The sequence below is a fragment of the Alnus glutinosa genome, chromosome 14, assembly GCF_958979055.1.
Source record: "Alnus glutinosa chromosome 14, dhAlnGlut1.1, whole genome shotgun sequence".
In the NCBI taxonomy this organism is placed as follows: Eukaryota; Viridiplantae; Streptophyta; class Magnoliopsida; order Fagales; family Betulaceae; genus Alnus; species Alnus glutinosa.
In genome coordinates, this window is record NC_084899.1 from 1,854,170 (window position 1) to 1,881,013 (window position 26,844).

The 26,844-nt window shown below is 34.8% G+C and overlaps 3 protein-coding genes across 7 annotated transcripts; 1 reads left to right on the forward strand and 2 right to left on the reverse strand.

The window, feature by feature from the left end:
- Nucleotides 1-1,466: 1,466 nt before the first annotated feature.
- LOC133856942 (beta-galactosidase-like) lies at nucleotides 1,467-7,574 on the reverse strand. Of its 5 annotated transcripts, none has more exons than XM_062292002.1 (18): nucleotides 7,374-7,574; nucleotides 7,075-7,170; nucleotides 6,871-6,983; nucleotides 6,550-6,616; nucleotides 6,317-6,409; nucleotides 5,607-5,750; nucleotides 5,329-5,417; nucleotides 4,925-5,030; nucleotides 4,747-4,834; nucleotides 4,528-4,646; nucleotides 4,190-4,375; nucleotides 3,639-3,787; nucleotides 3,131-3,240; nucleotides 2,896-3,005; nucleotides 2,686-2,796; nucleotides 2,028-2,138; nucleotides 1,709-1,914; nucleotides 1,467-1,614 (listed from the first exon to the last, which is right to left on the reverse strand). In XM_062292002.1, the coding sequence occupies exons 1-18, from the start codon at nucleotides 7,566-7,568 to the stop codon at nucleotides 1,506-1,508; spliced, it is 2,202 nt and encodes a 733-aa protein (XP_062147986.1). In that variant the 5' UTR covers nucleotides 7,569-7,574; the 3' UTR covers nucleotides 1,467-1,505. The 5 variants fall into 5 exon arrangements, with proteins under 5 accessions (XP_062147986.1, XP_062147988.1, XP_062147987.1 ...); XM_062292004.1 differs by having other exon boundaries at nucleotides 3,639-3,814; nucleotides 4,211-4,375; nucleotides 7,374-7,526; XM_062292003.1 differs by lacking the exon at nucleotides 7,374-7,574 and having other exon boundaries at nucleotides 2,896-3,099; nucleotides 3,135-3,240; nucleotides 3,639-3,832; nucleotides 4,211-4,375.
- Nucleotides 7,575-10,174: 2,600 nt separating this feature from the next.
- On the forward strand, nucleotides 10,175-14,191 carry LOC133856657 (uncharacterized). Its single transcript, XM_062291719.1, has 6 exons — nucleotides 10,175-10,465; nucleotides 10,562-10,748; nucleotides 10,938-11,127; nucleotides 11,439-11,642; nucleotides 12,437-12,736; nucleotides 12,869-14,191. The coding sequence occupies exons 1-6, from the start codon at nucleotides 10,265-10,267 to the stop codon at nucleotides 13,872-13,874; spliced, it is 2,088 nt and encodes a 695-aa protein (XP_062147703.1). The 5' UTR covers nucleotides 10,175-10,264; the 3' UTR covers nucleotides 13,875-14,191.
- Nucleotides 14,192-14,955: 764 nt separating this feature from the next.
- On the reverse strand, nucleotides 14,956-21,451 carry LOC133858154 (beta-galactosidase-like). The gene is made up of 19 exons (XM_062293612.1): nucleotides 21,067-21,451; nucleotides 20,804-20,899; nucleotides 20,565-20,677; nucleotides 20,377-20,443; nucleotides 20,182-20,274; nucleotides 19,899-20,042; nucleotides 19,338-19,426; nucleotides 19,141-19,246; nucleotides 18,947-19,034; nucleotides 18,158-18,276; nucleotides 17,909-18,073; nucleotides 17,455-17,630; nucleotides 17,213-17,322; nucleotides 17,025-17,134; nucleotides 16,818-16,928; nucleotides 16,373-16,483; nucleotides 16,056-16,261; nucleotides 15,649-15,976; nucleotides 14,956-15,473 (listed from the first exon to the last, which is right to left on the reverse strand). The coding sequence occupies exons 1-19, from the start codon at nucleotides 21,247-21,249 to the stop codon at nucleotides 15,363-15,365; spliced, it is 2,526 nt and encodes an 841-aa protein (XP_062149596.1). The 5' UTR covers nucleotides 21,250-21,451; the 3' UTR covers nucleotides 14,956-15,362.
- Between the last annotated feature and the right edge of the window lie 5,393 nt (nucleotides 21,452-26,844).

A 26,844-nucleotide genomic window follows, 5' to 3' on the forward strand; every position in this document is an offset into this window, starting at 1 on the left:
GTGTATCTTATTAAATCAATAAAAGATCGTATTAGCTCATCTATAATTCAATCAATGTCATTCTTCACTGTCCACGTCCATTTCATATCGATTAACGTGACGTATTTTAAATAATATATTTTTTTCATACTAATTGCCATTGTGTGTTTTAAGTAATTGATATAAAAATTCACTTAAAATACATCACATCAACCGATATAAAACGGATGCGAAGAGTGAATTACTCATCCAACGTCTTTACTAAGCTTAACCTTATTTTAAATATGATTGGATGGTTTTTTTTACATCTCACGGCTGGGATTGGAGGATCATGAACCAATGCTATATTTTGTGGTTTAACCGGTGAGGATCATAACCTCTCACCAGTTAGTAGTAGCCAGCCTCCCCTCACCAGGGTGGTTGGGGGTGGTTGGCCACTTCTCTGTTAAAATTATGTTTTAAACTTTTTTTTTTAATTTTTTTAAAGTATATTTGTAATTTATAGTAATTGTATCAAATGTCAAATACTGTTGGTAAATGACATGTCATTAATTAATTATACTGTAGGTTGATAAAGTGGCATATTTAAAACCAGAGAAGAACCTAATTTTCAAAATTAAAAATATATGGATTAAATTGATATCGCATGAAAATCTAGGGACTAAACTTGTGTGTGTGTGTGTGTGTGTGTGTTTTTTTTTTTTTTTTTTTTTTTTTTTTTTATAATTAAATTTATTAGCAAATTCCTTAGGTTGCCATCACTTGGTGTAGATTAGAGATTGAACAATGATTTGAAACAATCTTTCCCAGCTTTTCTAGATAATGAAGCTTTATCAACTAAGTTACTTAAATTAATGATTTGAATTTTGAAAGGATGTGTTGTCAAAAAAAAAAAAAAAAAATCAAAAATCAAAAATCAAAAGGATGTGAGTTGATTAATTGCTAGTGTCCTCAACCCAATAATGCTTTGGCCCAATATGAACCCAAATGTGACCCATTGTCGGATAACTGACTAATGAGTCGTTTTGAGCAAGATCTTCAGCTAATTAGTAAGATAATACCAAAATCCCATTAACATGCTTATAGTGAATTTGTAAAGAGATTATAGTAAAAGTTGTAATACTTAAAGTACTTTCCTTTACTGATTAATACTAAAGGGTTGTGCTTTAATTCACTCTTTAGTTTTACCTTTCCGTTAGGTATTAATTAAATGATTAAATTCACGATTTGTTATTAACTTAAGCTTTTGAGATAACCGGTGATTAGATGTTAATTAATTGATTATTAAGCTTTTAAGATATTTAAGACTTTTTAATTCCTATTTTGGGGCAAGGGTAAAACTGCCATTGGGAACTTTAAATTTTGTTGAATGCCACTTAGCTTGTTCTGTAATAGTTGATTAACCTTTTTCACTCTTTTTCTAGAGACATGTAAATGATGTGTTTTTTTTTTTTAAATCTCAAAACACATTCACAAACATTGCTTCTCTTACGCATCCAGACAATTATCTTCCCAAAAAACTTGGTTTATGTTGTTCTTTTGACCAAAGAAATCCCCCTTGGGTCACCACCCCATTCTTCAAACACGACCATTAAGTTCCCCTTTGGATACAGCCAAGAGCGTGGAACATGGTACCTGGAATTAAGAATCTTGTCAGAAATCCTGTTTCAAATATCTGATGTGGGGATGCAATGAGGGATGGTATGAAAACAAGCAAAATTCGTCTCACCATCTTTGAGAGGCCTCCCCACAACCACTTTGGCATTTGGTTTCATGGTAATATCCAATGTAACTGCATTTGCCACAGCCACCAGTTGCTTTGTTTGCAGCCCAGTGGCGCCCAATGCTTTGGCCATTTATCCATATCTCACCTTTTCCCATGCTAATCATATCTACAGCCAATGGTTCATTTCCTTCTGGTGCATCAAAAGTAGTCTGCAAAAACCAACCATGAAATCAACTTCTGTACAAAAACTACCATACTTTTGTCTCAGATTCTTGAAGAGAATTGGGGAAAAAATTTAGTTGGTTAGCAGGATGGTTCTCACCTTGTACCAAGTCAGAGGCCTCTTTATGGCCAGTGATGATCCTCCTGTCCACTTCACAGAGCTGCTTCCTTTGAATGAAAAAACACTTAAAGCTTCACCTTCTAGACCTTTCTGCTCAGAACCATGCACAGAAGTTAGATTATATGCCAACTTCATCAATCATACCTAATATGATGTCGATCAAGAAACTGTTCCTAACTGTTTGTTGAATGACACTGTGCATTGCTTTCATCTTAGCATGCATTGGGTACTTTAAGTTTTATTATTGGATAAATCATTCCAAAAGTTACTGCATAATAATGTTTTCTCTACGACTCCGGTGTGATTTGACTCACTTAAAGCCCGATGAACTTAATTACTGACTCGGACTCTGTTAGGGCTAAAAATTTTTGACACGTCCTGTAAATCCTAAATGAACTCAACATGAAATTAGCAGGTAAATGTTGCGGGTTCTGACCCGTTTAAATAAATGGGTTGGGTTAGGATTTGACCTATATAGTCTTATACCCATGCTTTGACAAAATCCGAACCAGACACGCGAATACGAATTGCAACCCCTACGATTCATGCTGCTGGTAACTTTTGAATTCTTTTTCAGTGCGATGAGAAATTGCCATTTCATTTGAGATCAGTACAACAGGGTGTTGAGGAAACAAACCTTGTGAGACCATTCCCATTTTGTCAAGTCCCATTTTCCATCATTGACTCCCTCCAATGTGACTGGGCCAAGAACCCCAGCATTCCATGTCTCAAAATGCAGGCCAATATTCTGAAATCAATCAAATATGAGAACAAAATGTGAGGTTCCCCTGCCAACAAGAATGTTTTGTAAAAGAGTAGACTGATCAGGGATGATCAAAACACTGACCGGGAGACCAACAGTAGAGCTTAACAAAGCAAGCTTGTTGACACCAGGTTTCAGGGCCACCCTGCCACTAAATGTTAGTTTTGGAGTTTCATAACTCCCATAAGCATTTCCTGGCAAAGTTAAAAAAAAAAAAAAAAATCCATGAGTTAAAAGGATGACAATAATTAAGATCAACTCAGATTCACTGAGCTTTATTTCCCAAAACTCTGCTTGTATAGCTAGCCAGAATGTCTACCAACTGATTGACCGTTGACAAAAACTTGCAAAGCATGGCCTGCTGATGCAACAGTGAGGAAAGGAAGCCGTCCAGTCTCTAGAAATTCTTCATCTCCTCCTATAGTGATGCTGTTGCAACAACAAAAAATAAAATAAAAAATCCAAAAGTGAAGTAAGAACAATGATGGTTTAGAAGCTCTCAAAAAGCATTTTGACTAAAATTCCAAAGAGTACCATGATAGGTACGTACTTTTAAATCACATTCATTCCAGACTTAATCATTTTAATTATATTCTAAACCTCTTTCTCAGGTGTGGGTTTAAATTTCCCGTCAACAAGTAAGACCCAACTTGTGAAATTTTTAACTGAAATAGAGGGGTGAATGACGAAGACAATGTTCGAATTCAAGACATTTAATATGATAATTAACTTGTTAAATCACTCATCATCCTAAAAGCTTAAGCCAATAGAAATGATAAACTTAATCATTTAAATTATATTCTAACACGTTCTATAATTATACTCACTCTGTCATGTACCACAAGTAATCCGTGGTGTCCCAGGTGACACTAACTTGCTCCTTCAACCCTTTTACTACGAATGAACCTTCATCAGAAGCAGTGCCAACCCATTCATTGTATGACTCCCACGAGAATCCCCAACTCCATGGCACCATCTTCATATGCATGCCGTTCAAACGGACCTGAATACAAACTTTGATCTTCTCATGATTTCAAGAGCTATATATACTTGGAAACGTAAACATAAAAGAGGATTATTATCCGAGAAGAATAGCTAGAAATCTGTCTTTTGCAATGTGGAAGGTGTAGAGTCAATGGCTGCACCTTCATATTGCAGAAACACCCGCAAGCTATAACTGTAGATGATCACTAATTACTAGCCCGCTCGGATTTGCGGTTTCAAAACGTGTGATCCAAAAAATAACGATTTTTCTACGTTTTCAAACTGGAATATTTTTAAAACGGACTCCCAAACAATCTACTTTCCACAATTTTGTTTAAAATCGCAAACTGATGTAAGTTTTGTTAAAAAAGGAAGTTATTATGTAACCAAGAGCTGAAAGAGTCTTTTTTCTTACCTTTGCAGTGTTAAAGGCTTCAGTTTTGCAGTCAGGAAGAATGCTGATAGACCAAGGAGGCAGATCATATTGGCCATTTCCGAATCGAACTTTTACAGAATATTGCTGGTCGTAGTTTGTTAGGAATGCAGCACAAACACCAGATTTTGACTTGAAAACATGAACCTAGCTTGTAATAAACAAAAATGAGAACCAAAATTAATTAACTTTTAGATTCAGAACACTACTGTAATACAAGTGGTTGCTTGAACACACACAAAAAGAACAAAAGTGTTTTATATATTCATGAGAGTTTATCAATCTGAATAGAAGAAAACCTCCTGTTTTTGCCCAAGTGATGCAATTATGGGATTAGTGGAGACCAAAGCTTCTTCAGACTGCTTGATAGCGTTATGCAAGTCTTTCAAATGGGTGTATTTTGGTTCCCTAGGTAGTCCTGTAAATCAGAGATCATGATCAACATGAAATATAGTATAATTTTGCAGGAAACCTCACCCAAATGCAGAAACTTTGCAGGAATAGTCCTGAAAACTCACCGTATTCATCGATTGGAGCATCATAATCGTAACTAGTGGTAATAAATGGACCCCCAGAAGTCCTGCCGAAGTTTGTTCCTCCATGATACTATAATGAACAAATGAACAAATATTAAAACTAATTCTATGCATGATTTCATTTGATTCAAAAAAATTAGATTAGGAAGGATTGACTTACCATATAGTAATTAAAATATGTACCATTATTTTGTATGAACTTCGTGACTGCAAATGCCACGTCTTCTGCCAGTCTATATGGAGTTGGACCACCAAATTTCATTAACCTGGGTGCATGTAAATTAGATTTAAGGGCTTCAATCAAATTATAAGGTTACAATTTCTAGATGGGTTTGCAAACAATGAGCACTATAACAAAATAAGAATTTAAGAAATAGTTGTCCTCTATTGGAGATGGACAGAAATGTCCTCCAAACTGTTTGGTGGACAAATATCCTACTAAAAATACACATATTTCTTTCATGTTTAAAAGATACTGACAGTTTTATAGATAGGATTGAACGAAATTCTTCGAACCTAGTTTGAAAAAAATTTCTATCAAATTGAGACATTTTGGTGACTTACCAGCCGCCCCAGACTTCTGTCCACATTTTGGGTTTATAGTTTCTATTTGGAATAAAGTTCTCACAGTAGAACCCATTGCAGGTGTTTATCTGTAACACCAATAATCAAAATAAGCTTAAGAGAGAAAAAGAACATACAGTTTCCTCTAAATAACCCCATCAATTAGAAATGCACGTAAGAATTAAAAATGTATGTGAGAATCACATTCCGTAAGAATACATGTCAATTTAATAGGCCGACGAAAAGAAGAAAGAAACATGGCTATAGGAAATTCTCACAATTGGATCGGGTGCATCACCCTGCTTGCACATGATCCATGGGACCCCAGTGTGTGTACCAACAGCCATTCCGGCTGCCCATTGCGTATAAGCTACTCCAGGATGACCTATTTCATATTCCACTATTTCATATTCATTCTCTATCTGCCACACAAAATGTAATTCATCACAAGCCTATTAAATTAGCTTTGTATCAAAGAGCTATATATATATATATTCCAAACAAAATAAAAACCCAGAACTAGTCAAATAATTTATTTAGCTTGTAATTGAGGCCTAAAATTAAGGAGGTATATATCTAACTTGAGATTCATTGTTAAAGAATAATGCTATATTAGTAGGCTGTTATACTACTGATATACAATTGAGATAATATGACAGTGAAAATCAGTTTTCTTAACTTTTTTTTTTTTTTTTTTTAATTTCTTTTACAAGTGCTGATCCAAATGTTAATTTTCACTGTCACGTAATCAAGTTATAAGTCTACTAAATAGCATTATTCATTAATGTTAAATTACCACTTATTCCAAAAATTAAATTTAATATTAGAAAAAGATAAATTTAATTATTTATTTCATACTTTAATACTCCATCTCACATGTGACTTAACATGTACATATATACATATACATACATGTATATGTGTGTGTGTATATATATATATATATTTTGTTCACGTGATGATCGAGATGCATGCCTTTTACACATACCTGAGATAGAATTATGGGGCCTCCTTGAGGTTCAAACAACCTTTCTGCCTTCATTAGATCGACAATCTTATAGGTAAACCTTTGCATCTCCCACTTGATCAATGCAATGTTATATATGTCATAAACAAAATCATTAATTATATATAGACAATTATGATCGAATAGATTAATAATCATAACGATTTTCGCATGCATGTATTAATATTAAAGCGTTACAATTTGCACCGCCTAACCTTGAATGGCTCATTGTCAGTTCTAAATGCAATGCCTGGAACGTACTTCAGCCAAACAGGAAAGCCTCTATATATACCATATATAACAACTTGGTTAGAACAATAATACTTAAACTAATTAAGCCTTGTCACAAAATTTAATTTGTTCTATGCTTTTATATATATATATAGCTAACACACCCCTCTGCACGTGTGAGAGCTCTAAACTCTGACATATCATTCAACAATATTTGAACATAGAAATTTTGTTCGTCCCAAAAGCTTAACCTTGTAAGAAATTAATATTGATGGATTTAATCATATTGTAACAATATATCTTACCCCAAATTCCATTCAGCACATACGTAAGGACCAATTCGAAGAGTTACGTAAAGACCTGCTTGGTGGACTAGTTTTATGAAGCGAACTAGATCATACCTCCCTTGGAAATTATACTGGCCGGCAAAAAACATAGAAAAAGATGAAGAAAGGAATAACTTTTATATTATATGTAAATTTATATATATATATATATATATAGATTACCTGTCCTCGAGAAGGCTCATGGCCATTCCAGAAGACATAGGTCTGGATGACATCCAAGCCTCCATATTTAGCCCTCTGAATAATCTCAGGCCACATCTGCAATCAATTAATCACCAAAGAAACCATATATAAATTAAGATGCATGTGTTCGTATATTATTGTTATATTTGTGAAAGAATATGTTCATATAATAGATATATACATATATTCTAATTAACAACATGGAAGAATTAAGCAGAAGAAGAAAAAAAGGCCGTGATCGATCGATCGGTACAAGCTAGCAATTGGTACGTACGTACCTCAGGAGTGCTTCGAGGGTAATGAATGGAGCCTGATATGAGAACTCTTCTTCTTCCATTAATGAGGACGGCCTTGTTGTCGTAAGATACAGAGGCTGTCGCGGCAAAAACCCATGAGAGAAAGATTAGCATGCAAAACAGTACGTTGGTCGTTCTTAATGTTTCCGACGACGGCGCAGTAACTTTTGAATCCATGATGATAATTCCCTGACAGACAAACCTTCTGTTTGTCTGCGTTGGTAGAGAAAAGTAATAAAAGAATAACCTTGTTCTCCTTTTATAAATAGAACCCTCGTTGACGTGGATCATGCCCGTGTAGCTAGTATTCCTTGTCCATTGGTTTTTTTTTTTTTTTTTTTTTTTTTTTTTTTTTTTTTTTTTATGGGTCTTTTTTCCTTTTATGCTAAATTCGGGTAGCAGCCTAATTAATTACGTACCCAGTCAAAGGGAAAGCTTTTCTCCACTGGCCTTAAAATCCTCCACTCAATCCCATTCCCACACAAACTGAATCGAAGACTAATTGGCTGCCAGAAGCATTTACCTGTTCATCATACATCTGGCGTTTTTATTTGCCCTTTTTTTTTTTTTTTTTTTTTTTCTTTTTCTTTTTTCTTCCCTGAAATTAGTGAATAGAAGTTGAATTACCTAATAAATGTCATGCCCATTCCTTGAAATATATATATATAAAATTCGTTTGCTAATCAACTTAGAGTACGTTTGAGATTGCGATTTCGTAGGTAAAAAGTGCGATATTAAACTCAATTGCGAAAAAAGAATCGTTTGGAAATTACAATTTGAAAACGTAAAAAATTATTTTTTTTCAAATCGCACAAAAAGAAGTGTTTTTTTGAAAACGTAAAATTTTAAAGATTAATCTACGATTTTAAATGTCAAATTGTGATTTTAAAAATCAATTTTTCAAATTGCTATTTTAAAATCGCTCTTTTTAATTTGCTCTTACACTGATGATGAAATCTATTCTATTTGTGATATTGATAAGTTATTTAGGCTACCAGGCCATATCCATGGGATCATAATTTTTTTTCTTTGAGTGATCTTATTGGATCTGAATAGGCTTTGATAATTTTTTTTTTTTTCCTTCTTGTTTGATGACTCTCTCTTTTTTTGTTTGTTAAATAAAAAATCAACAAACAACCGAAAATATAAAACACTTAAAATAATTTCATTTTACCTAAAAAAAAAAAAAAAAAACTATTTTATTTCTCTGTGCGTGAATTACATTTACCTTTTGTTTGTACTCTTCGGTAAGAGTTTACGCCTTTACAGATTACAACAAAAAATAAAAAACGGGTAGAGCAACTTAAAAACAATTTTAAGAACGAAATTACGTGGGGGTAATGCTTCCAAAAATGCAGGCCCAATAGCTCGAGGCATTGATGCCACAAAGCTGGGGTCACCAATGAAGGTGATTTGAAAAGTGTATTGATGCTCCGTTTGTTTCGGCGTAAAATGATTTTTGGAAAATAATTTCGGCATTTTACGGTGTTTGGTATGGGCAAAAATAATGGTCAACGAAAATTGTTTTCGGTTTGACCGTAAAAGCTTTTTTAATTTTTGGAAAACGCTTTACGATTTTAAAAACCGTAAATCGTTTTCCGAAATTAAACTCTTTGTCCTTGCACGCACGTTTGATATTTGATTGTCGGAATCCGGCAATGATCGGTCGTCGGAATCCAGGCAGCGCCGGAATCCGGCAACATCCGACCCCCGGCAGATTCATGCCGAAATTGGTCGGAATCCGACCATGGTCAGAAGCCAGCCGAATCTTGCCAAAATGGCCGGGATCTGGCATGATCTGACCGGATCCGAAGGAGTCCAACTGGAATCCGGCCAAACATGCTCGCCGGAATCTGGGAACGGCGATCGGACGTTGTCGGATTCCGGCAACAGTTGCATTTTCGCATTTCGTAATTTTTTTCGTGCAAACCAAACGCTGGAAAATATTTTTGAGAAAATCATTTTTTCTGAAAATAATTTCCTCGAAAATATTTTACGACAGAAACCATTTTACATCGAAACAAACGGAGCATGAGTCACAAGGACCCAATCACCATAATAGGGGTGAACATGGGGAGAGGGAAACAACAAATAAGCCTAAAAATACAAGAACACAAAAACAATAAAATAAACAGCAGAGGTCTAGAGGAAGGCGGGGTGGGAGCATTCCATGACGGAACATGGGTTACACGCGCTGCCAATGGGAGGCCTCTCAGCAGCCGAATTCGCCTGCGAAGCCCAGAAACACCGGTGGTTGATGAGGAAGAAAGCAGGGAGAGCAAACATGGCATCCACACGCCGATGAGAGCAGAGAGCTCTCTGGAGTGTGTGTGCCACGCGCGGTGGAGCAGATGTCAGTGGAGTGAGTGGCAATTGTCAGTGGAATTCGAAGACACCGGTGAACCCGTTGGTGAGGTGTGTGTCTTGTAATTGTTGTTGGAGGAGTGTAGATCTAGATCCGAAAAATTTAAACGAAACCCCTTGCCAAAAATTATAAAAAACTTGGTGGAAGGTGGAGGTAAGGATCATAAACAGTTATTGTATAGACTCAAGCCATAAAAAAACAAAGAAAAAGTAAGTACGATAAGTGGGTAGTTAGAGCTTATGCCTTATCTCCAAAGGCCAAAGGCCTGAAAAAGTGTAAAGTTGCTAAATGGGTGAAGAGATAAATAATGAAAGTTAATTGAAAAAGTGTAAAGTTGTTTATTTTTTTTTGGGCTTGTGAAATTAATTGTATATTTGGGTCCTCTCCGATTCAAATGAAGTGGAGGGTCCGTATATTTCACAAGAAGCCCAAACACCGAGTAAAGCTTAATTAAATACTGCGAATTTTGGCGCGAACTCTGGATCACCGTCTCCGATTCTCTGCGACCATGACCACAGTACCAGAAGTGACCGATCTCTTCGCGATGCTCGCTTCGCACCTCAAAACCCTAAATCAAGAACAAGAACAAGAAGAAGATCTTAACCTCTCAATTTCAATGTTCAACCAATCTCTGAACCTCAACAACGAAGACTCTAGGGTTAGGGTTTTGGACACGGTACTATCCCTAATGTGCTTCAGAGCACCCCAGGTTTAGCTCTTTCGAAGCTCCTAGCTTAGGGTTTTTGGACACAGCGTTCTATTGTGACCTCCCCTTTGTCTAATTGTGTGTTTCGTTCTTGTTTAGGTTTTAAATTCGGTGCTTGAATGTTTGGTCCAGACGATTGTCACTGTTTTGTCCTCGTCGATTTCTTGCCAGGCGTTTAGGTTTCAGAAAGACGAGGTTTTGCAGGTCGGTAGCTCGTTTTCACGCCAAAATTGCACGAAATTGATCGAAGCATGCGCCGATATTGTCGTGAAATTGGAGGGACATGGTGGGTTTGTTGAATTATTATTAGGGATAAGGGTTGAGACTATGATTTAGTGCTTATCATTGTACAGAATTACAAAGAATAGTTTTATGTTATTTGGAATTTTAGTCATTTTTAAGTTTGCAAACACGTTTTTGTTTTTTTATTTTATTTTTTTAAAAAAATTGAGAACATAATTTTCATGTAATGCAGGGGTTCTTGCACAGATCTTATCGGGTGCTGTTGTAAGAGTAGTGATTTCAGCATCTTGCTATCGATATTTGTTACCAACAGCTCTTGTTCTTGATGCGAAATCAATTGATGGAAGAAGCACGGCAATTTCACAGCTCCTCTGCCATTTGCCCAGAGAGTTCTCCCTTAACAACCATGAAATACCTTTCAGGTTTGTTGTGGATAGTCATAGAGAGCTCTGCCAATTTTTGTACATTCGAGCATGTTTCACATTCGTGATCTTAATTTTCTAACTTATCCAGCTGTCAATACCCTTTTCATTTGGGTTGTGATGAGTTTTACCATTAGATTTCCATTCTCAGCAAAGTGCTCTTATCCAATGAGAAAGTTGAAGAAATTTTAGCCGTTAAGTTTGCATAAATCTTTATTGTTTGTTTAGCTCTCTTAATATTGGCAAGCTGCTATATGTTCGTCAGCATTTGTAAGTTTGTGAATTGGCATTTATATGTTATCCTTTTGCAGGTTGCTGTCATGGTATCTTGACCCATTAACACTAAAGCATGATGTTTTGAAAATTTTGCAAGACACTATGGGGAGGCCTTTCATTTGCTTGAATGAGGAATTTCATGAGAGGATGGACTGGCGCTCTACAATCGTTTGCTTGGTACTTTCTCCCACTATGTTTATTGAGACCAGAGCTTTGTTACATAGATGGCTTCTAGTGACGTGAGTACAAATTTCTTGATCACAATGCTTCGGCTCTTTGCGTCGTTGATTGTTTTCTCTTTCATCCTTGAAGGAATTTAGCTTTTAGGTTAAGTTGGTTCTAAATGCGTCATGCCTCATGTGTGCTTTATACCTTCACCTCATGATTTCCTTGACTGTCTTGTTTTGATGGCTCTGATAAGTAGATTAACTTTTTCAAGCTATAACCATGCTTTCTATTTTTTATTGTACGTGACACGTGTCCCATTATAATTGGTGCAGGCGTGGCACCCTAATGATTTTGTCAAAATTTTGGACGGAAGTTGGTTCTAAAGACCTATTTGTGTTTTTTTGCTTACGACATGGAGTTTTCAAGTCACTTTTTAAACCCCAAAGAGCTATTTGCAATTTAGTGGAACTACATGGACTTATTATTTATTTATTTTTTCCTTCAATTTTTGCTGATAAAGCCCAGCCTTCTGACTAAATGATTTGGAGCTTCACTGTCAGGGTTTTTCTTTTTCCAACTAATTTTGCTTGTATATGAACTTCAAAAAAATGTTTGATGGTTTTGTAGACGTACTACGTCTTAAAACGAGGCTTGATTTTGGGAATAAATATTCATATTGTTAATGAATGCCAACGTTCTGAAATTATGTCATTTGGGTTTCATGAGTTTAACGCCGAAGAAAATTATCATAATTTCTTACAGATAAAGCTGATAATGACATCTGTACCTTATTTTAAAATGTGTCATAGCTACCTTATTTTAACCAGCGTATCTAATCTGTTTTTCTAATTTACTTGTCCATCAGGGGTCTGGCCTCTATACAAGAGTTTCTAACCAAGTTTGTCTCAGTAATAGTAGATGTAATCTCCATACCAACATGGTGGGGCATATCAGTGGAATTGGGATCGAAGCTGCCTTTTTCTAGTGCATATTTTCCGTACAACCACCACTTATTAAGAACCTTGGCTGGACCGCTCTCATCCGAAAGTCTTCTGCAGTTAACTTCTTCTGTAAGTGAACCAGTTTCTTGTGCTAGGAAATATCTTGATTCGACAACCAAACCAGCTGTTCTGAATATTAGAACAATCGATCACAAATCTTCTTGGTAAATTCTTACCCCATTGGTCCACATGAAAGCAACAGGGCTTTTACAGCATCTTGATTCAATCCCCCTTTTTCTTTTTTCTTTTTTTCTGTTTACTGTTTATCAAAAAAAAAAAAAATCATTACATTGCAGGGCTCTGGCGATCAACTTCCCAGATTGGTTCTATTTTGCTTCTATTTTACTCTTCTCTGGGGAAAGCCTTCCAGACAATTTTCATTCAAAGTTCAAATTGGGGATGGCCAGAGTTGAACGAACACATGACATGGAACCACCTTCTTATCGTGCTGCTGCAGCAAGGTACATAGCATGGATTCTGAGCCCCATTAGTAAATCTCATCAGGATTTGCTCGTTGATTCTTTAACTAAAATATCAGAGTCCTGGATGCTCAAGTGTTCAGTTTCACATGACAAAGAAGCAGCCGGTTACAATAAGAAACTGAAGAAACCAAATTTTTGTCACAACAAGGATTACACTCTCAAAAAGGAGCATGATTTTCAAACCACCGGACTCTGGCTCAAAGAATTCCAGGACATATCCATGTGGTATTGGAATTACACTCTCAACACTAATGCATCTTGTGAGGCCAAATCATCCTGTGATCTTAATTTTCAGCAAAATCAGTTGTTCAGAAGAATCCCATTGGGCATCTTGATAGGGTGCTTGAATCATATAGATGAAGATGGATGTCAGATGCTGCTACATTATGCTGCAACGGGTAGAATACTTCAGTCAATAGAACATAATAACACTAAATTGAAGCATGTAAAATGGAGCTCTGTAGGGTGGGAAGGATCTGTTAGGTGGAGTGATAAATGTGATAAAAGGGAGGCTGTAGCAGGTGCCTGTCTTGTCTTCAGTTTAACAGATACCGTTGAGAGCATGTCTGTTTTATTGTTTGAAACTGAAGAGAGTGGATTGCAATTTATTTTCCGGATGAAGTTAAGGGCTTGCAAGTACTTGATTAAGTGTATCAAGAGGCTAATCCAGCTCGGAATTGATGAAGATGGAGTCACGATGCTAATTGATCTCAGCAGTAGATTGGTAAAGTGGAAGCATCAAGGGCAACAAGCATCACCAGTTGACAAAGATATAGATGATATAATTAATAGCTTGACTCATAAATTATCTTCACTTTGAGAGGAGGTTTTGTAAAGGAATAGCCACTTGTTTATGCAGAAGTTGTTCTGTGAGTTCCTAACCATTTTTATCCAGTTAGAGAGATGAGTAAGGTGTAAAAACACAGGTATTCTTCGGTTGTTCTATGAGAACCTTGAAGGTGTAAGAAAATGGTTGAATATTCTGTTTGTTAATGAATAGCTATAAAGATGGCTGATACAACCTCATACTTTCAGCAACTTCAAGCTCCTATAGTGTATTAAATTTCACTATGCATATTACCATATACATCTTCTGAAAACTTGTAAATATTTATACAAGAGTAATATTATTCTTCACATCTATTTCATATTGGTTGATGTTGCGTATTTAAAATATTTGATCTTTTGTTTTTTTTTAAGTGGCTAACATGTGAAGTCACTTAAAACACGTCACATCAACTAGCTTGAAATGGATGTGAATAGTAGTATTACTCCTTAAAAAAGTATTTCCTTGTCAGGAAGTAGCGTTAAGCTTTGCACTAAATGTTTCTAGAAGGAAAGGAGATCAATAGTTTTGATAATATAAATGCTACATACACTTCAAGTGTATACACCCTATCATTAGATTCCAGAGGATCACCATTGGATATAGTACTTGGAAGTGTATGTAGCATTTTTCTTTTGATATTGCCAACATGTTGCACGTTAGTATTGCTCATTAAATTATGAGGAAACTTCAGTAACCGGTCCCTTGAATTGTCACCTCTTTTGCAATGTCTTCCCTAAAGTTCAATTTCTCTCAATTTAGAGTATCAAACTTTTACATTACAAAATGGGTGACAATTCAAGGGGGTAAATGATGATACAAGATCATTAATTAGATAGCAAAAAAGAATTCACCGATCAGGATCTCATTTTCCAGATCAGATTTTATATATCTAAAGGTGTATATATTGTCACTTCATTAAATTTTTTAAATGACATGGCACTATGTAAATAGTTAGATACAATAAAAAAAAAAATCTTGAACATGACATAGATCATTTCCATTTCACTTGTTCCTCGCCCACATTCCAGTATAGCTAGGAAAAAGAGATTATTTTTGAGTTCAGTAGTACAAATTAACAAGACAAACTGCAATTCACCAGGTGGTATTTATTACTTTCCAATTTATTCTTAGGAAATTGCTTTCACAGAAGATTACATAACATTCTACAAGCAAGTTAAAGGCTTGTCTGTCTAAATGGCTAGACTCTCATCTGGTAATAAGCCCTATGTATAACGTATGAAGCTATATTTGACAAATGACAGCTTGCCTATACACACAAAGCATCTTTGATGCATGTTTAGAATCAACTTCACTATCTACAATTGGCTTTGGCCGTGTGGTGTGTGGCACGGCTCTACGCTTGTGTCCTTGGGCAGAGTCGAATCAGTTGCCTTGGCAATCTGGGATGTATGTGTATTTATGTACTGAGATGAGCCAGTGGCTCATCATTTATTTTGTAGGTTACGGAAGCTGCTATATTTAACTGCAGACGGCCTCAATAGAAAGCTTCTTCGTGTTACCTGGACATGGATCCCCTCCAAAGACTTCAGGAGCTACAGTTACTGAACATGATTGCTGTCCAATGCAGTTCTGCAAGGGAGGATCCAGGTTGATTGTAAGATAAGCATAATAAAAGATGTTTACTAAGAATACAGAATCTGCTGGGGGACTTGAAGGATCTTCTAAAATCAGACCAAACAGAGAAACAGTGAGTACCCATGTTCTAGGCTGAAGCAAAGCTATAATAATTGAAGTCGTTCAATACCTTTTCAGCAGCATCATAGGACTTGTGCGCATGACAGCTCCCTTCTCTAAAGCTTCCACATGTTCCCTGAGGCAATCCATAGCTAGCAAACTTAATTTGAGAGATTTTCTGCCCAGGTGGGCACCATAAATGGGCTTTTGGTCTATTGACTTTGCCAGAGGTTAGCATGCCCCAGTTCTTCATTGTCGGCTGCCCTTCAAAGATATCAGCACAGACACTTCCTGTTTTTCTTTTTACCAAAGAAATCCCAGTTGGGTCACCGCCCCATTCATCAAACACAACCAGTAGGTTCGCACTCGGATTCAGCCATGAGCGTGGAACATGGTACCTGAAAAATAAAAGCTTTATCATAAATATTGAAATGCATGAAACAGTTAAAACAAATAAAGTAGAAGAACTTTTCTCACCATCTTTGAGAGGCCTCTCCACAATTAGTTCGGCATTTCTTATCATTATAAGTCCCGGCATAACTACAATCGCCACAACCACCATGTGCTGTATATGCAGGCCAGTGGCGTCCGATGCTCTGACCATTTATCCATATTTGACCTTTTCCCATGCTGTTCATATCTAAAGCTAATGGTTCATTGCCTCCTGGTGCACTAAAAGTAGTCTGGAGATATAACAACATTCATTTAGTTCTTGTACTACTTTCTCAAATCCGTTTATTGGAATCCATAAGAGCAATAGGAACGTGATAATTGAGTATTGAAGTTGTTCTTACCTTGTACCATGTCAAAGGTTGTTTTCTAGCCAGTACTGATCCCTCCACCCATTCAACAGAGGAACTCCCACTAACAGTATGAAGGCTTAAAGCTTCACCCTTCATACCTATCTGCTCAGGAACATGCAAAAATAAGTCTCTAAGCCTCTTGTGAGTTGTGAATATCATAGTGACAAAAAATCCATGTGAAATCTGTCAACTTTTTCTACATACCCCAGTTCTATATATAATTTACAATTGTTATTGATGTTCACATATTGGATAGTTTAAAAGTTCCATTAGTTATTGATGTTCAGCATTAGTTTCTTTTAATGTTTATTTGCGAATAATATCAAAAGTGCTTGCCAAGATTTGGCTAGGGCTCTTTCAATTTAGAATAGTACCAATACATTTTTTTTTCCAGTGTGTTGAAGCGAGTGGAACAGAAATCATATAGACAACATACCTTGTATGACCATTTCTGCCTTGACAGATCTTTTGTCCCCTCATTGAGACCCTTCAAAGTGACTGGGCCCAAAACCCCAGCATTCCATGTCTCAAAATGCAAGCCAACATTCTGATGCATATCAATATGACAATGCAGAGATCATAAGCATCATATTGTTCTGCAATTAATAGTGTAAAGAAAATGAATGCATGTGAAAAAACTTACTGGAAGACCCACGGCAACACTTAATAAAGAAATCTTGTTGATGCCAGCCCCCAGCTTGATATAGTCACTAAAAGTTAATTTAGGATTCTCCAGCCCCCCATAAACAGTTCCTGCTTTAAGAAAAAGAAGCTGATGAATTAATCAAATCGAAGTTGTTATTGACATAATTTTGCAAGAACCATGCTTACCTGATAGTTGACCATTGATGAAAACATGTAAAGCATGGCCTGCTGAATATATTGTGAGAAGAGGAGACTGTCCATTCTTTAGAAACCCTTCACCAGGATCTATATTGATACTGAGCAAGAGAATATTTAAAAATGATTAGGGATAAAATATATCAATACAATACCAAAATGATTGCAAGGACTTCATTTGTTCTTAGTTGTCTCAAAGAAGGCAGTGCAGTGATTGGTTATAAAGTACTTACTCTGTCATGTACCACAAATAGTCTGTAACATCTCTAGTGACATTTACTTGTTCCCAGAGCCCATTCATTGTAGTTGCATCATCATCATCAGCAGAGGCAGTTTCTTCGTTGTATGACTGCCATGGAAATGCGCTATTTACAGGCGTCATCTTTATCTGTGAGCTTTGGGCACCAAGCTGTATATAAAATTGTAATTTAAAATCAGAGATATTAAACTTCATCCTTGGCATTTTTCATATAGGGATACAATATAAAGCAGAACTGAAGTTTACTTTTCAAATTAAAATGTAAACTTCAAATTTTTGTTAAGACACCCTAAAAGGCATCCAGAAGATAAACAAGAAATTGATCATTTTTGTAAACAAAATGACATGTGAAAATGATTTGGACGTGCATCAGACTTTAACTGAGACAGGAACGAGATTTTTCGACATAGCCAAGAGTTTTCTCTTACCCTTGCAGTGTTGTAAACTGCAGTTTTGCAGTCAGGAAGAATGCTAATGGACCAAGGTGGCAGGTCATATTGTGCATTCCCAAAGGACACCTTTGCGGAGGATTTTGTGTCATAATTTGCAAGAAATGCAGAACAAGCACCAGATTTTGACTTGAATACATGAGCCTAGAATATAACAGTGAAGATGAGAAAATGTTGAAAAGAGAATACAGTCAATAGGTAGTTGCTTTTGGCTAGATGAAAAATCACCTCTTGATTATTTCCAAGTGAGGTCACTGTGGGATCTACAGAAACTAAAGCTGATTCACATAATTTGATAGCCTTATGCAGATCTCTCAAATGTCCCCATTTTGGTTCCCGTGGTAGTCCTGGTACATAGTAGAACCTTGTTAAGATTATTATGGCATTTTTATTTTTTTTTTGTTTCCAAGTATAAAGGGAACAATACTAGCCAATCTTCCTCCATTCAGGGGTGGAACCAGAGATTTTGATCTGTGGTGGGGGGAGGGGGCAAAACCATAAAAAAGACTTTTTTTTGGGGGGGAAACAATTAGTTTTGGGGGGTTTACCTTATAAAAATATGTATTTTAAGGGAACTTTTAAAATGTTAGGGGGGCTTACACCTAGGTCCGGCCCTGCCTCTCATATGATATTGAAGCTGTTTGGTAAGCTGTGGAAAATGGGATGTTTTATTTGAATAGTAGTAATAAATGATTGATGTGATATAGAATTTGAGAATGTTTTATAGAAAAGTGAAAAATTTTTGTTTTGTAGTGAGTTTTTTTATTTGAATAGTAATAAAAAATTATTGATGTGATGTAAAAAGTGTAAAAAAGTTAGAATGTTTTTGATTTGATTTTTTTGGGAGAAGTGAAATGGGAATTGAAATTGTTTGGATTGGTTACCAAACAAGCTCATTAATTAGCTGCCACCCTTGAAAGAAATAAATGAGGCAGGTAAACCCTTGAAAGAAATAAATGAGGCAGGTAAACAACTTTAGCACAAACTACTCCAGAAAGCTAATCAACATGCATATACCATATTCATCAATAGGAGCATCATAGTCGTAGCTGGTTGCAATGAAGGGACCGCCAGCTGTCCGGCCAAAGTTAGTTCCTCCATGGTACTGTGACCAAAAGTTCAAAAAGAATAAACAAATGTATATTTACTCTCAGGTGATTATACCCCAGGTAAATTAGAATATCATGGAAACATAAGGAAAGATTATGTACCATATAATAATTAACAAAAGAACCACCATTCTGAATGAACCTCACAACTGAAAGTGCCAAGTCTTCAGCTGGTCTATGAGGAACTGGACCACCGAACTCGGTATACCTGGGGATATAGCAAAAAAGTATGAAGGGTTAAACAGAGAAAAGAGAAAGCAAAAAAGTTTTTGCCTACACAAGTTATACATGTGACTTACCAACCAGTCCAGTTTTCAGTCCACATTTTGGGTTTATAGTCCTTGTTTGGCTTAAAGTTTTCACAGTAGAAACCGTTGCAGGTATCAATCTGTCCCATGATCAACAATTACAAGTTCAAGTTAAGGAGAAATGTCTGCAAGCTTTGTTAATTGAAAATAATAGCTCAAGTAGTTGATAATAGAAATAAATTCTAAGTGCATGATAACAAAATTAACCTTAGAAGAAACAGTAAACCTTTTTAACTGGATTCTCACAGTAAAACATGACCATTTCAAAGGAAACGTGCTCATCATTGCATCTTTTTTTATTACAAAACCCAAATCCTAGAGAAATGCAAGAAAAGACAAAAATATAGAGATGGGTAGGTCCCAAAATATGTGTACAGGAAAAGGGGTAAGCCTGGCCATATCACTTAAAAGCCACCTAAGTTGATAATGTACTGTTAAGCCCCACTAAAAAAGTTGGGAGTGTTGGGCGACAATAAATGGAAGACAACTAGAATCCTTAAAAAAAAAGAAAAAGAAAAGTGAAGTGTGGAAAATATGGGCAGATTAACTTACAACCGGGTCAGGGGCGTCCTCTTGTTTGCACATAATCCATGGGACACCGGTGTCAAGACCTACAGCCATTTGTGCTGCCCATTTAGTATAAGCTTTACCAGGGTCTTTGATTTCCCATTCCACCGGCCCATATTCATTCTCTATCTGTCGAAATTCAATAAAGAAATGATATACTAACAAAATTGACCGGCCAGCTTCTGAGAAAACCAAGACCGGACTTCAAAAAAATAATCAAACCCACTTCTAGGAAGATGGCAAAGACTAATTGAGCTCATTTTCTTACCTGAGACAGAATGATAGGACCTCCTTGAGTTTCAAACAACTTTTCTGCCTTCATCATACTGACAATCTTCTCTGTAAATTTTTGCATTGCCGCCTTCATTACGGACAATTAGAAATCAATTAAATCAATTACAAAAATTATATTAAATAAAGTTAATAGTAAACAATTAAGTAATGGAAAAGTCAAAGTGCCAACCTTGAAAGGTCCGTTATCTGTTCTAAAAGAAATGCCTGGAACGTATTTCAGCCAAACAGGAAATCCCCTGAATCAGAAACAGAACAGAAGCAGAGCATGTGAATAAAGAGGTCTTATAATGGAATAAAATTTTAAAAAAATTTCGGTTTTAAAGATAAAAAATACATAATTGTTATCAATATTATTACCCAAAGTTCCATTCAGCACAAATATATGGGCCAATCCGGAGATGAACATATAGGCCTGCTTGTTGTACCAGCTTGATGAACTTAACCAAATCATACCTATCCTCAAAATAATACTGAAAATAAAATATCAATGAAAATGCCAATGAGTATTTCATCAACCAGGAGGAAAATATATATATATCTATATATATATATATATATATACAGAATGAAAATTAAATAAAATGCATTTGCATTACTTTTCCTTGAGAAGGCTCATGCCCATTCCAAAACACATACGTCTGTATGACATCCAAACCTCCTTCTTTGGCCTTTTGTATAAGATCAGGCCACATCTGCAACCACCCAAAGAAACCCACAAAAAGTTAAAAGATTTGAGCCCAGAATCCACTAAAACATGCAAAACCACAGACACCCATCAGTAAAAAAGTTATGAGGAATCTGCAGAAACAAGAGACAAAAACAGAAAGAACCCGTGAACGACATTGGCATTACAAAGTACCTCGGGAGTGCTTCTTGGATAGTGAATGGACCCAGAAATTAGAATCCTTCTCTGCCCATTAATCATAATAGCTCTGTGGTCATAAGTCACAGAAGCTGCAGCAGAAGAAACCAAAGAAAACAGTAGCAATAACATCAAAATGTCCGGTCTCACCATGTTCCCCCCCAAAACTCTTAAACCCATATCCCTCTCTGATCCTCAAAGCAATGGCCTTTAAGAGTGGGGCAGATTTAATTCTTCATAACTTTGGAGAGAGAGAGAGAGATTTTTGTTTTGGTTTCTGGCACACTTTCTTTTCGATTCTTTCGAGATTGAAAAGAGAGAAAGCGAGTGCATGGGATATGTGAAAGTTTTGGCTTGGCTTGTGTAGACTGCATAGAATGGGAGGCTCTCCCAACTGCTTTATAAACATTTAAGAATGGCGTTTGAGGGGGCCACTTCTTGCCTTAAGGGGGGGGGGGGGTTCACCCTCTCTGACCCGGCACTACTCCTTTGGCTTTTGCTTTGGTAAATGTATTTGATCAAATTAAGACAAAATGTCTAAGAATTAGAAGCTCTGAAGTGCCTTTTACTGCAACTGTTCCTACTTACAGAAAGATTTCCTCAATCCCTCTAGTTTTGCCCAAATAAAAAGTTCAAAGTCAAGTTTTGGTGTGTACTTTCTTCTTACACTCTCTAGTTTAGTTTAGGGATCATTTCAAGTGAAACATGGAGAGGGAGAATCATTTTATATATGATATTTTATTTAAAAAATTTAAATAATATGACATCATATACCACATTAGATGAAACAAAATAAAATATTTTTCGTAAAATAGTTCGAAAGGAAGTGATTTTGTTGGCCTAATAATACCGCTCACATTTAATACCTCAAACGGTAGGAGAAAGATATGAGAGAGATTATAATATTCACACGCTTTGTTTGTTATAATTTTTTTTTTTTTTTTTTTTTCAAAATAAAAACATTAACAAACAATCTAAATACAAAATAATTTTAAAGAATACAAAAACATATTTCACATTTTTATCGCATCAAAATACTTTCTAAAAATAAAAACAAAAAACACCTTCAAAATAGTTAACAAACAGAAAGAGACCTCTTTCTTGTTGGTTACGCTTACACCATCTTTTTGTATGTTGCCATGAGACACGACTCCTTGGTAATGGGTTTGGATTACCCAAGTTGTCCTTTTTTCTTTTTTTTTTTCAAAAAAAAAAAGAAAAAAAAAAGTTGAACAAGTGAATCAACAAAAGAAAACTAAACACAATGGGTTCTTGAATGAGAATTTAATTATTTAATTAATATTTTAACACTCATTTTAACACGTAGGCTTAAATTTTTTTTAATAAATGAAGTTCCAACATGTTGAAGATTTAATTAAAATTTAAGATAAATTATGAAGACACGATTTGTACTCATTATATCTACTTTGATTCCATATTAAATTACTAATTGTCTACAAAATTTAAGTTGATAAGAAATAATAATATTAATTATTTAATTAATATTGTAACAAATACAATCAAGGTTTTTATATTTATGTAGATAAAATAAAATAAAATAAAAATATTATAATATTTTTTCTTTGGAAATAAATCTCAAAACATATTTAATAATTTTTTTTTATCTCTTCTCCAATTTACATGGAAAAAAAGAAAAAGAAAAAAAAAAAAAAGAGGAAGAAGAAGAAGAAGTTAAAACCATTAAGGCTCAATGTCGTATATCTCACCCATGTTAAGAGGAGTAAAGTCAAGTTGCCGCGTATATAAAGTGTACGCCGTGACGTAGTTTATTTTAAACGTTATCCCATCCCATTCCACCTTTCGGCTTTCCCTTTGAAATATCACCTTCCGTACATCGCGTGGCACGCTGCCATTGGACATTGGATGATAACGAGAGATAGTTTTTTTTTTTTTTTTTTTTTTTAACGGAATAGTTTCAACTTTCAAACCACGTTAAAATTGCTTTTTGAAAAGTGAAAACGTAGAAAAATATGTGATTTTGAATCTTAGGCAATGGGTGCGTTTTTTTTAAAATGTATTATTTTAAAGGTTAAACTTATAATTTTAAATGTCAAATTACAATTTTACCAAACATATAACTGCGTTTTTAAAAATTACATGTTTGAAATCGTTATTTTTAAATTATACATTTTGAAATTATAAACTCAAACGGACCGTTAATACGTAATTCTCGATGTTTCGTCTTTTATCAAATCATTTTTTATTTACTAAATGATTCCCTCTATACCTTTCTGTTAACATTTTAACGTTGACGAGTGTGACATGTGGCCATCAAACGGCATTATGACCATTAAAAATTAAACTCGGGTCGAGACAATCCATTCAACCAACAAGAGACACGCCATGCCATAGTTGTGGTTGTAGTTTGAATGTTAAAAGTGTTTTCTAATGTATACCTAATTAGACAACACACTAACACTAATGATCAAAATATTACACTAGGGAAGAGTTAGTACCAAGGTTTGCTTAATTGGTAGGTTATAACATAATTTTCAGTGAAAATATCTCATTATCTTATAACTAGATTTTATGTGAAAGCATCCAACTCCAATAATGCATTATAAAACAACAGTTGTTGTGTCAAAATCATAGCTTGAAGTACAAGGCATTCATATTTAAGAACCATAATCAAAATTGTTAACAATTTGTTGGCATGTCATAGGCTTTGTTTGTTAAATTATTATTATTATTATCGTATTTGTTTTTTATTTTCAAAATAAAAGCATTAACAAACAATTAAAATTATAAAATATTTAAAACTGCTTTTATCTTTACATCATGCTAGAACAATTTTTTTGAAAATAATAGAGAATAAAGAAAATAATCATGGGGGGTTGTTAGAGAAATTATGAGTAGGTGACCCAGTACCTACCCATAATTAATTAATCTCCATATCAACTTAATTAACAAACCTTTAAAATTCGATTAAATCTCATAATTTATTTGCAGTACGGAGTTATGTGTGTCCCAAAATACCCCCCTGACAAAATGTTGAATTTAGAGTATTTATTTTACTGTAATTCCTTTTATTATTTAGTACATGTTTTTGTTAATGTAATATGCTGATTACAAACATAAAATTACAAGATAATTCAAACATCATTCATTTAAAAATAAAATAAATAAATAAATAGGATTCTTAGTTTCATATTTAGGCGGTTACATTAATTTGATTTGACAAAAGAATCCTGCCTTTATTTTGAACTATTTTATTGGCAGAACTAAAGAGAAGGGGCTTTAGTGCATGCATGATACTTTGCCCAATCTAAAGTTGCAAAAAGGTCATTCTCGGAATAATTGTCGCTTAACTAAGTGATGTGGAATATTAATTTTTTTTTTTTAGTAATTTATTAATGTGTTTTGTAAAGTATTTTTTGTTTTAAATGTTTTGTATTTTATCATTCAGTCTTTTGAGCTTTTATTCTTCCCTAATTTTTGTTTTTTAAACTTATCATGCAACATATATATATAATTACCTAAAAGTAAAAGAAGTATCGAGGGTCCCACAAAGTCATTAGTAAAAGTAGACTAATCAATAATTGATTAGTCTACTTTTACCGATGACTTTATGGTTAAGTATTATTAAATTAAGGGATTGGACATGTACACCGACACTAAGTTTTCATTTTATGTCATTTTTAAGCATAATAAGATAATTTGGTTTGAGTTCAGCTTCAGTTGAAACTTAATGCATCGGGATTAGGATATTATCCTTCGAACGAGTTAAATTTCAATATACCTAAGCAAAATCTATGAAGAGATTATATTTTAATTTTGGTGAGATCAAAATTAGGGTATGACTCAATTCATTTTGAGGGAGTACATCCGATCTATCTTTTTTATCAAAAAAAAAAAAAAGAAAAAAAAAAGAATGATGTGATTGGAAGGAAGTTTATCCAAAACATGAGTTATTAGGATTGTGTTCTTAAATCATTTAGGAGGGAAAATGTTTTTTATTTTATTATTATTTTATTTTTAAAATCAATGTAGGGTCCTCTCAATCCATTTGGCACTTGTTGGGTTGGGCCCATCATGGCGTGAAGAAAGTTCAGAACCTCACGCCTCATGCACTCCGCAGCCCAAACAAAGGTAGTGTGATACGTCAATACGTAAAAGCAATTAAAACGCCTTTTGGGAAAAATAGCATAAAGTAATGCATGACATGACATCTTTCCGATAATACTTTCCTCGATGTGAATCCCACGTCAGCTTAATGGGGCCCACGTTGCTTTCTGTTGCTTCAATGCAACATATCTTATTTTGAGATTGAAAAAAAAATTAATTCGTAAAAAATAAATCATTTAAAAGTTACGTTTTTTAAAAATTAGGGAAAAATATATATTAGCCCCTCAAATTACCACTTTTTTTTTGGATGGCACCTTGAACTATTAACACTTGCACTCCGACCCCCCAAATTACCACTTTCTGATTTTTTAGCCTCATCCGTCTATTTATACTGTTAATTCTAATAGAAATTGGCCAAAAACTCGAAAATACCCATCTTTTAACTGTGAGAATTTCAAAGTGTAGGAGGGGTATTTTTGAAATTCTGTTTAGAATTGACGGCATAAATGGACGGATGGGGTCAAAAAATCAGAAAGTGGTAGTTTGGAAGGCCAAAATCTAAGCTTGGTAGTTTGGGGGCTATCCAGAAAAAGGGTAGTAGTTTGAGGGGCTAATATATATTTTTCCCTAAAAACTATGATTTGAATATGTAAAACTTAAGCGTTTTCAAATCTCAGGTAATAGATATTTTTTTAAAAATGCATGATTTTAAAAGTTAATCAATAACTTTAAAAGGTAAACTGAAATTTTGTCAAATATTTAATTAAATTTTTAAAATTTACTTAATGAAATCCCATATTTTAAAATAACAATTTTTAAAATAACAAAACAAAAAAAGAAAAGTTAAGGATTTTTACATGGTTTTCTTGTGGATGAGTGCGCCACGCTACACACATGGGCATCTAATTTGCAACCGATATCCGATTTCCCTTAATTGAGTGGGACCCCAACTAGTATTGTGATTGGACTTTTGTGAAAGGTTATAATCGTACTATTATTACGTCAATTATAATTAAATTAAATTATTTAATATTCGACTTAATATAAGTGATGCATGAACTTTCAGTGTCACGTCAAGATATAATAAAATTTTAATTATTTTTTATTTGTTTTCATGCAACATAGACTATAAGAGAAAAAGGAGTTGGATGTTTTCATTTGGTTTATTTTTTTATTTTTATTTTTGGTTGTGGATGAGTGTGCCACGTTGTACACATGTGCACCTGATTTTGCAACCCATATCCGAATCCCTTGATTGAGTGGACCCCAAGTGGCCGAGCGGTATATAGTACTAGATGGGTGGGTCCTCACTCGGATCTTGATGAAAGAATGTTGGTGCGGGTCATGATATCCATACAAACTAACTTAACCCGTCAAGTGGCACGATCGCGCGGTTTATAATAAAATGATAAGTGATACGTAAACTTATAAATAAACGTGACAATTTAAATAACAGTGTCGCATCAATCACAATTAATTCAATTATTTAGTCGTAATTGATATGGTAAATTAGTTTGTAAAGAATTGATAATAAAAATTGTGCGCGCACCAAAATAGCATAAATGTTTATTTTCTATCATGATATAATATTCAAATGCAATGACTTAAACCCACTCACCCCCCTCCACTTACTTCCTCAACAAGTAAGAACTAATATTTAGAATATTTAGTTGAGATTGTGGGGTAGGA

Excerpts from the sequence above, each read along its gene's own strand:
- LOC133856942 (XM_062292002.1), bottom strand. The coding sequence starts at position 7,568 with ATGGATTCAAAAGTTACTGCGCCGTCGTCGGAAACATTAAGAACGACC. Across the intron at positions 5,418-5,606 it reads GTGATGCACCCGATCCAATT|ATAAACACCTGCAATGGGTT; the intron begins GTGAGAATTTCC and ends TTGGTGTTACAG. Across the intron at positions 3,241-3,638 it reads TACTTGTGGTACATGACAGA|CATCACTATAGGAGGAGATG; the intron begins GTGAGTATAATT and ends TTGTTGCAACAG.
- LOC133856657 (XM_062291719.1), top strand. The coding sequence starts at position 10,265 with ATGACCACAGTACCAGAAGTGACCGATCTCTTCGCGATGCTCGCTTCG. Across the intron at positions 10,749-10,937 it reads CGTGAAATTGGAGGGACATG|GGGTTCTTGCACAGATCTTA; the intron begins GTGGGTTTGTTG and ends CATGTAATGCAG. Across the intron at positions 12,737-12,868 it reads ATCGATCACAAATCTTCTTG|GGCTCTGGCGATCAACTTCC; the intron begins GTAAATTCTTAC and ends ATTACATTGCAG.
- LOC133858154 (XM_062293612.1), bottom strand. The coding sequence starts at position 21,249 with ATGGGTTTAAGAGTTTTGGGGGGGAACATGGTGAGACCGGACATTTTG. Across the intron at positions 20,275-20,376 it reads CAGATAACGGACCTTTCAAG|GCGGCAATGCAAAAATTTAC; the intron begins GTTGGCACTTTG and ends TCCGTAATGAAG. Across the intron at positions 16,929-17,024 it reads GTGTTGCCGTGGGTCTTCCA|AATGTTGGCTTGCATTTTGA; the intron begins GTAAGTTTTTTC and ends GATATGCATCAG.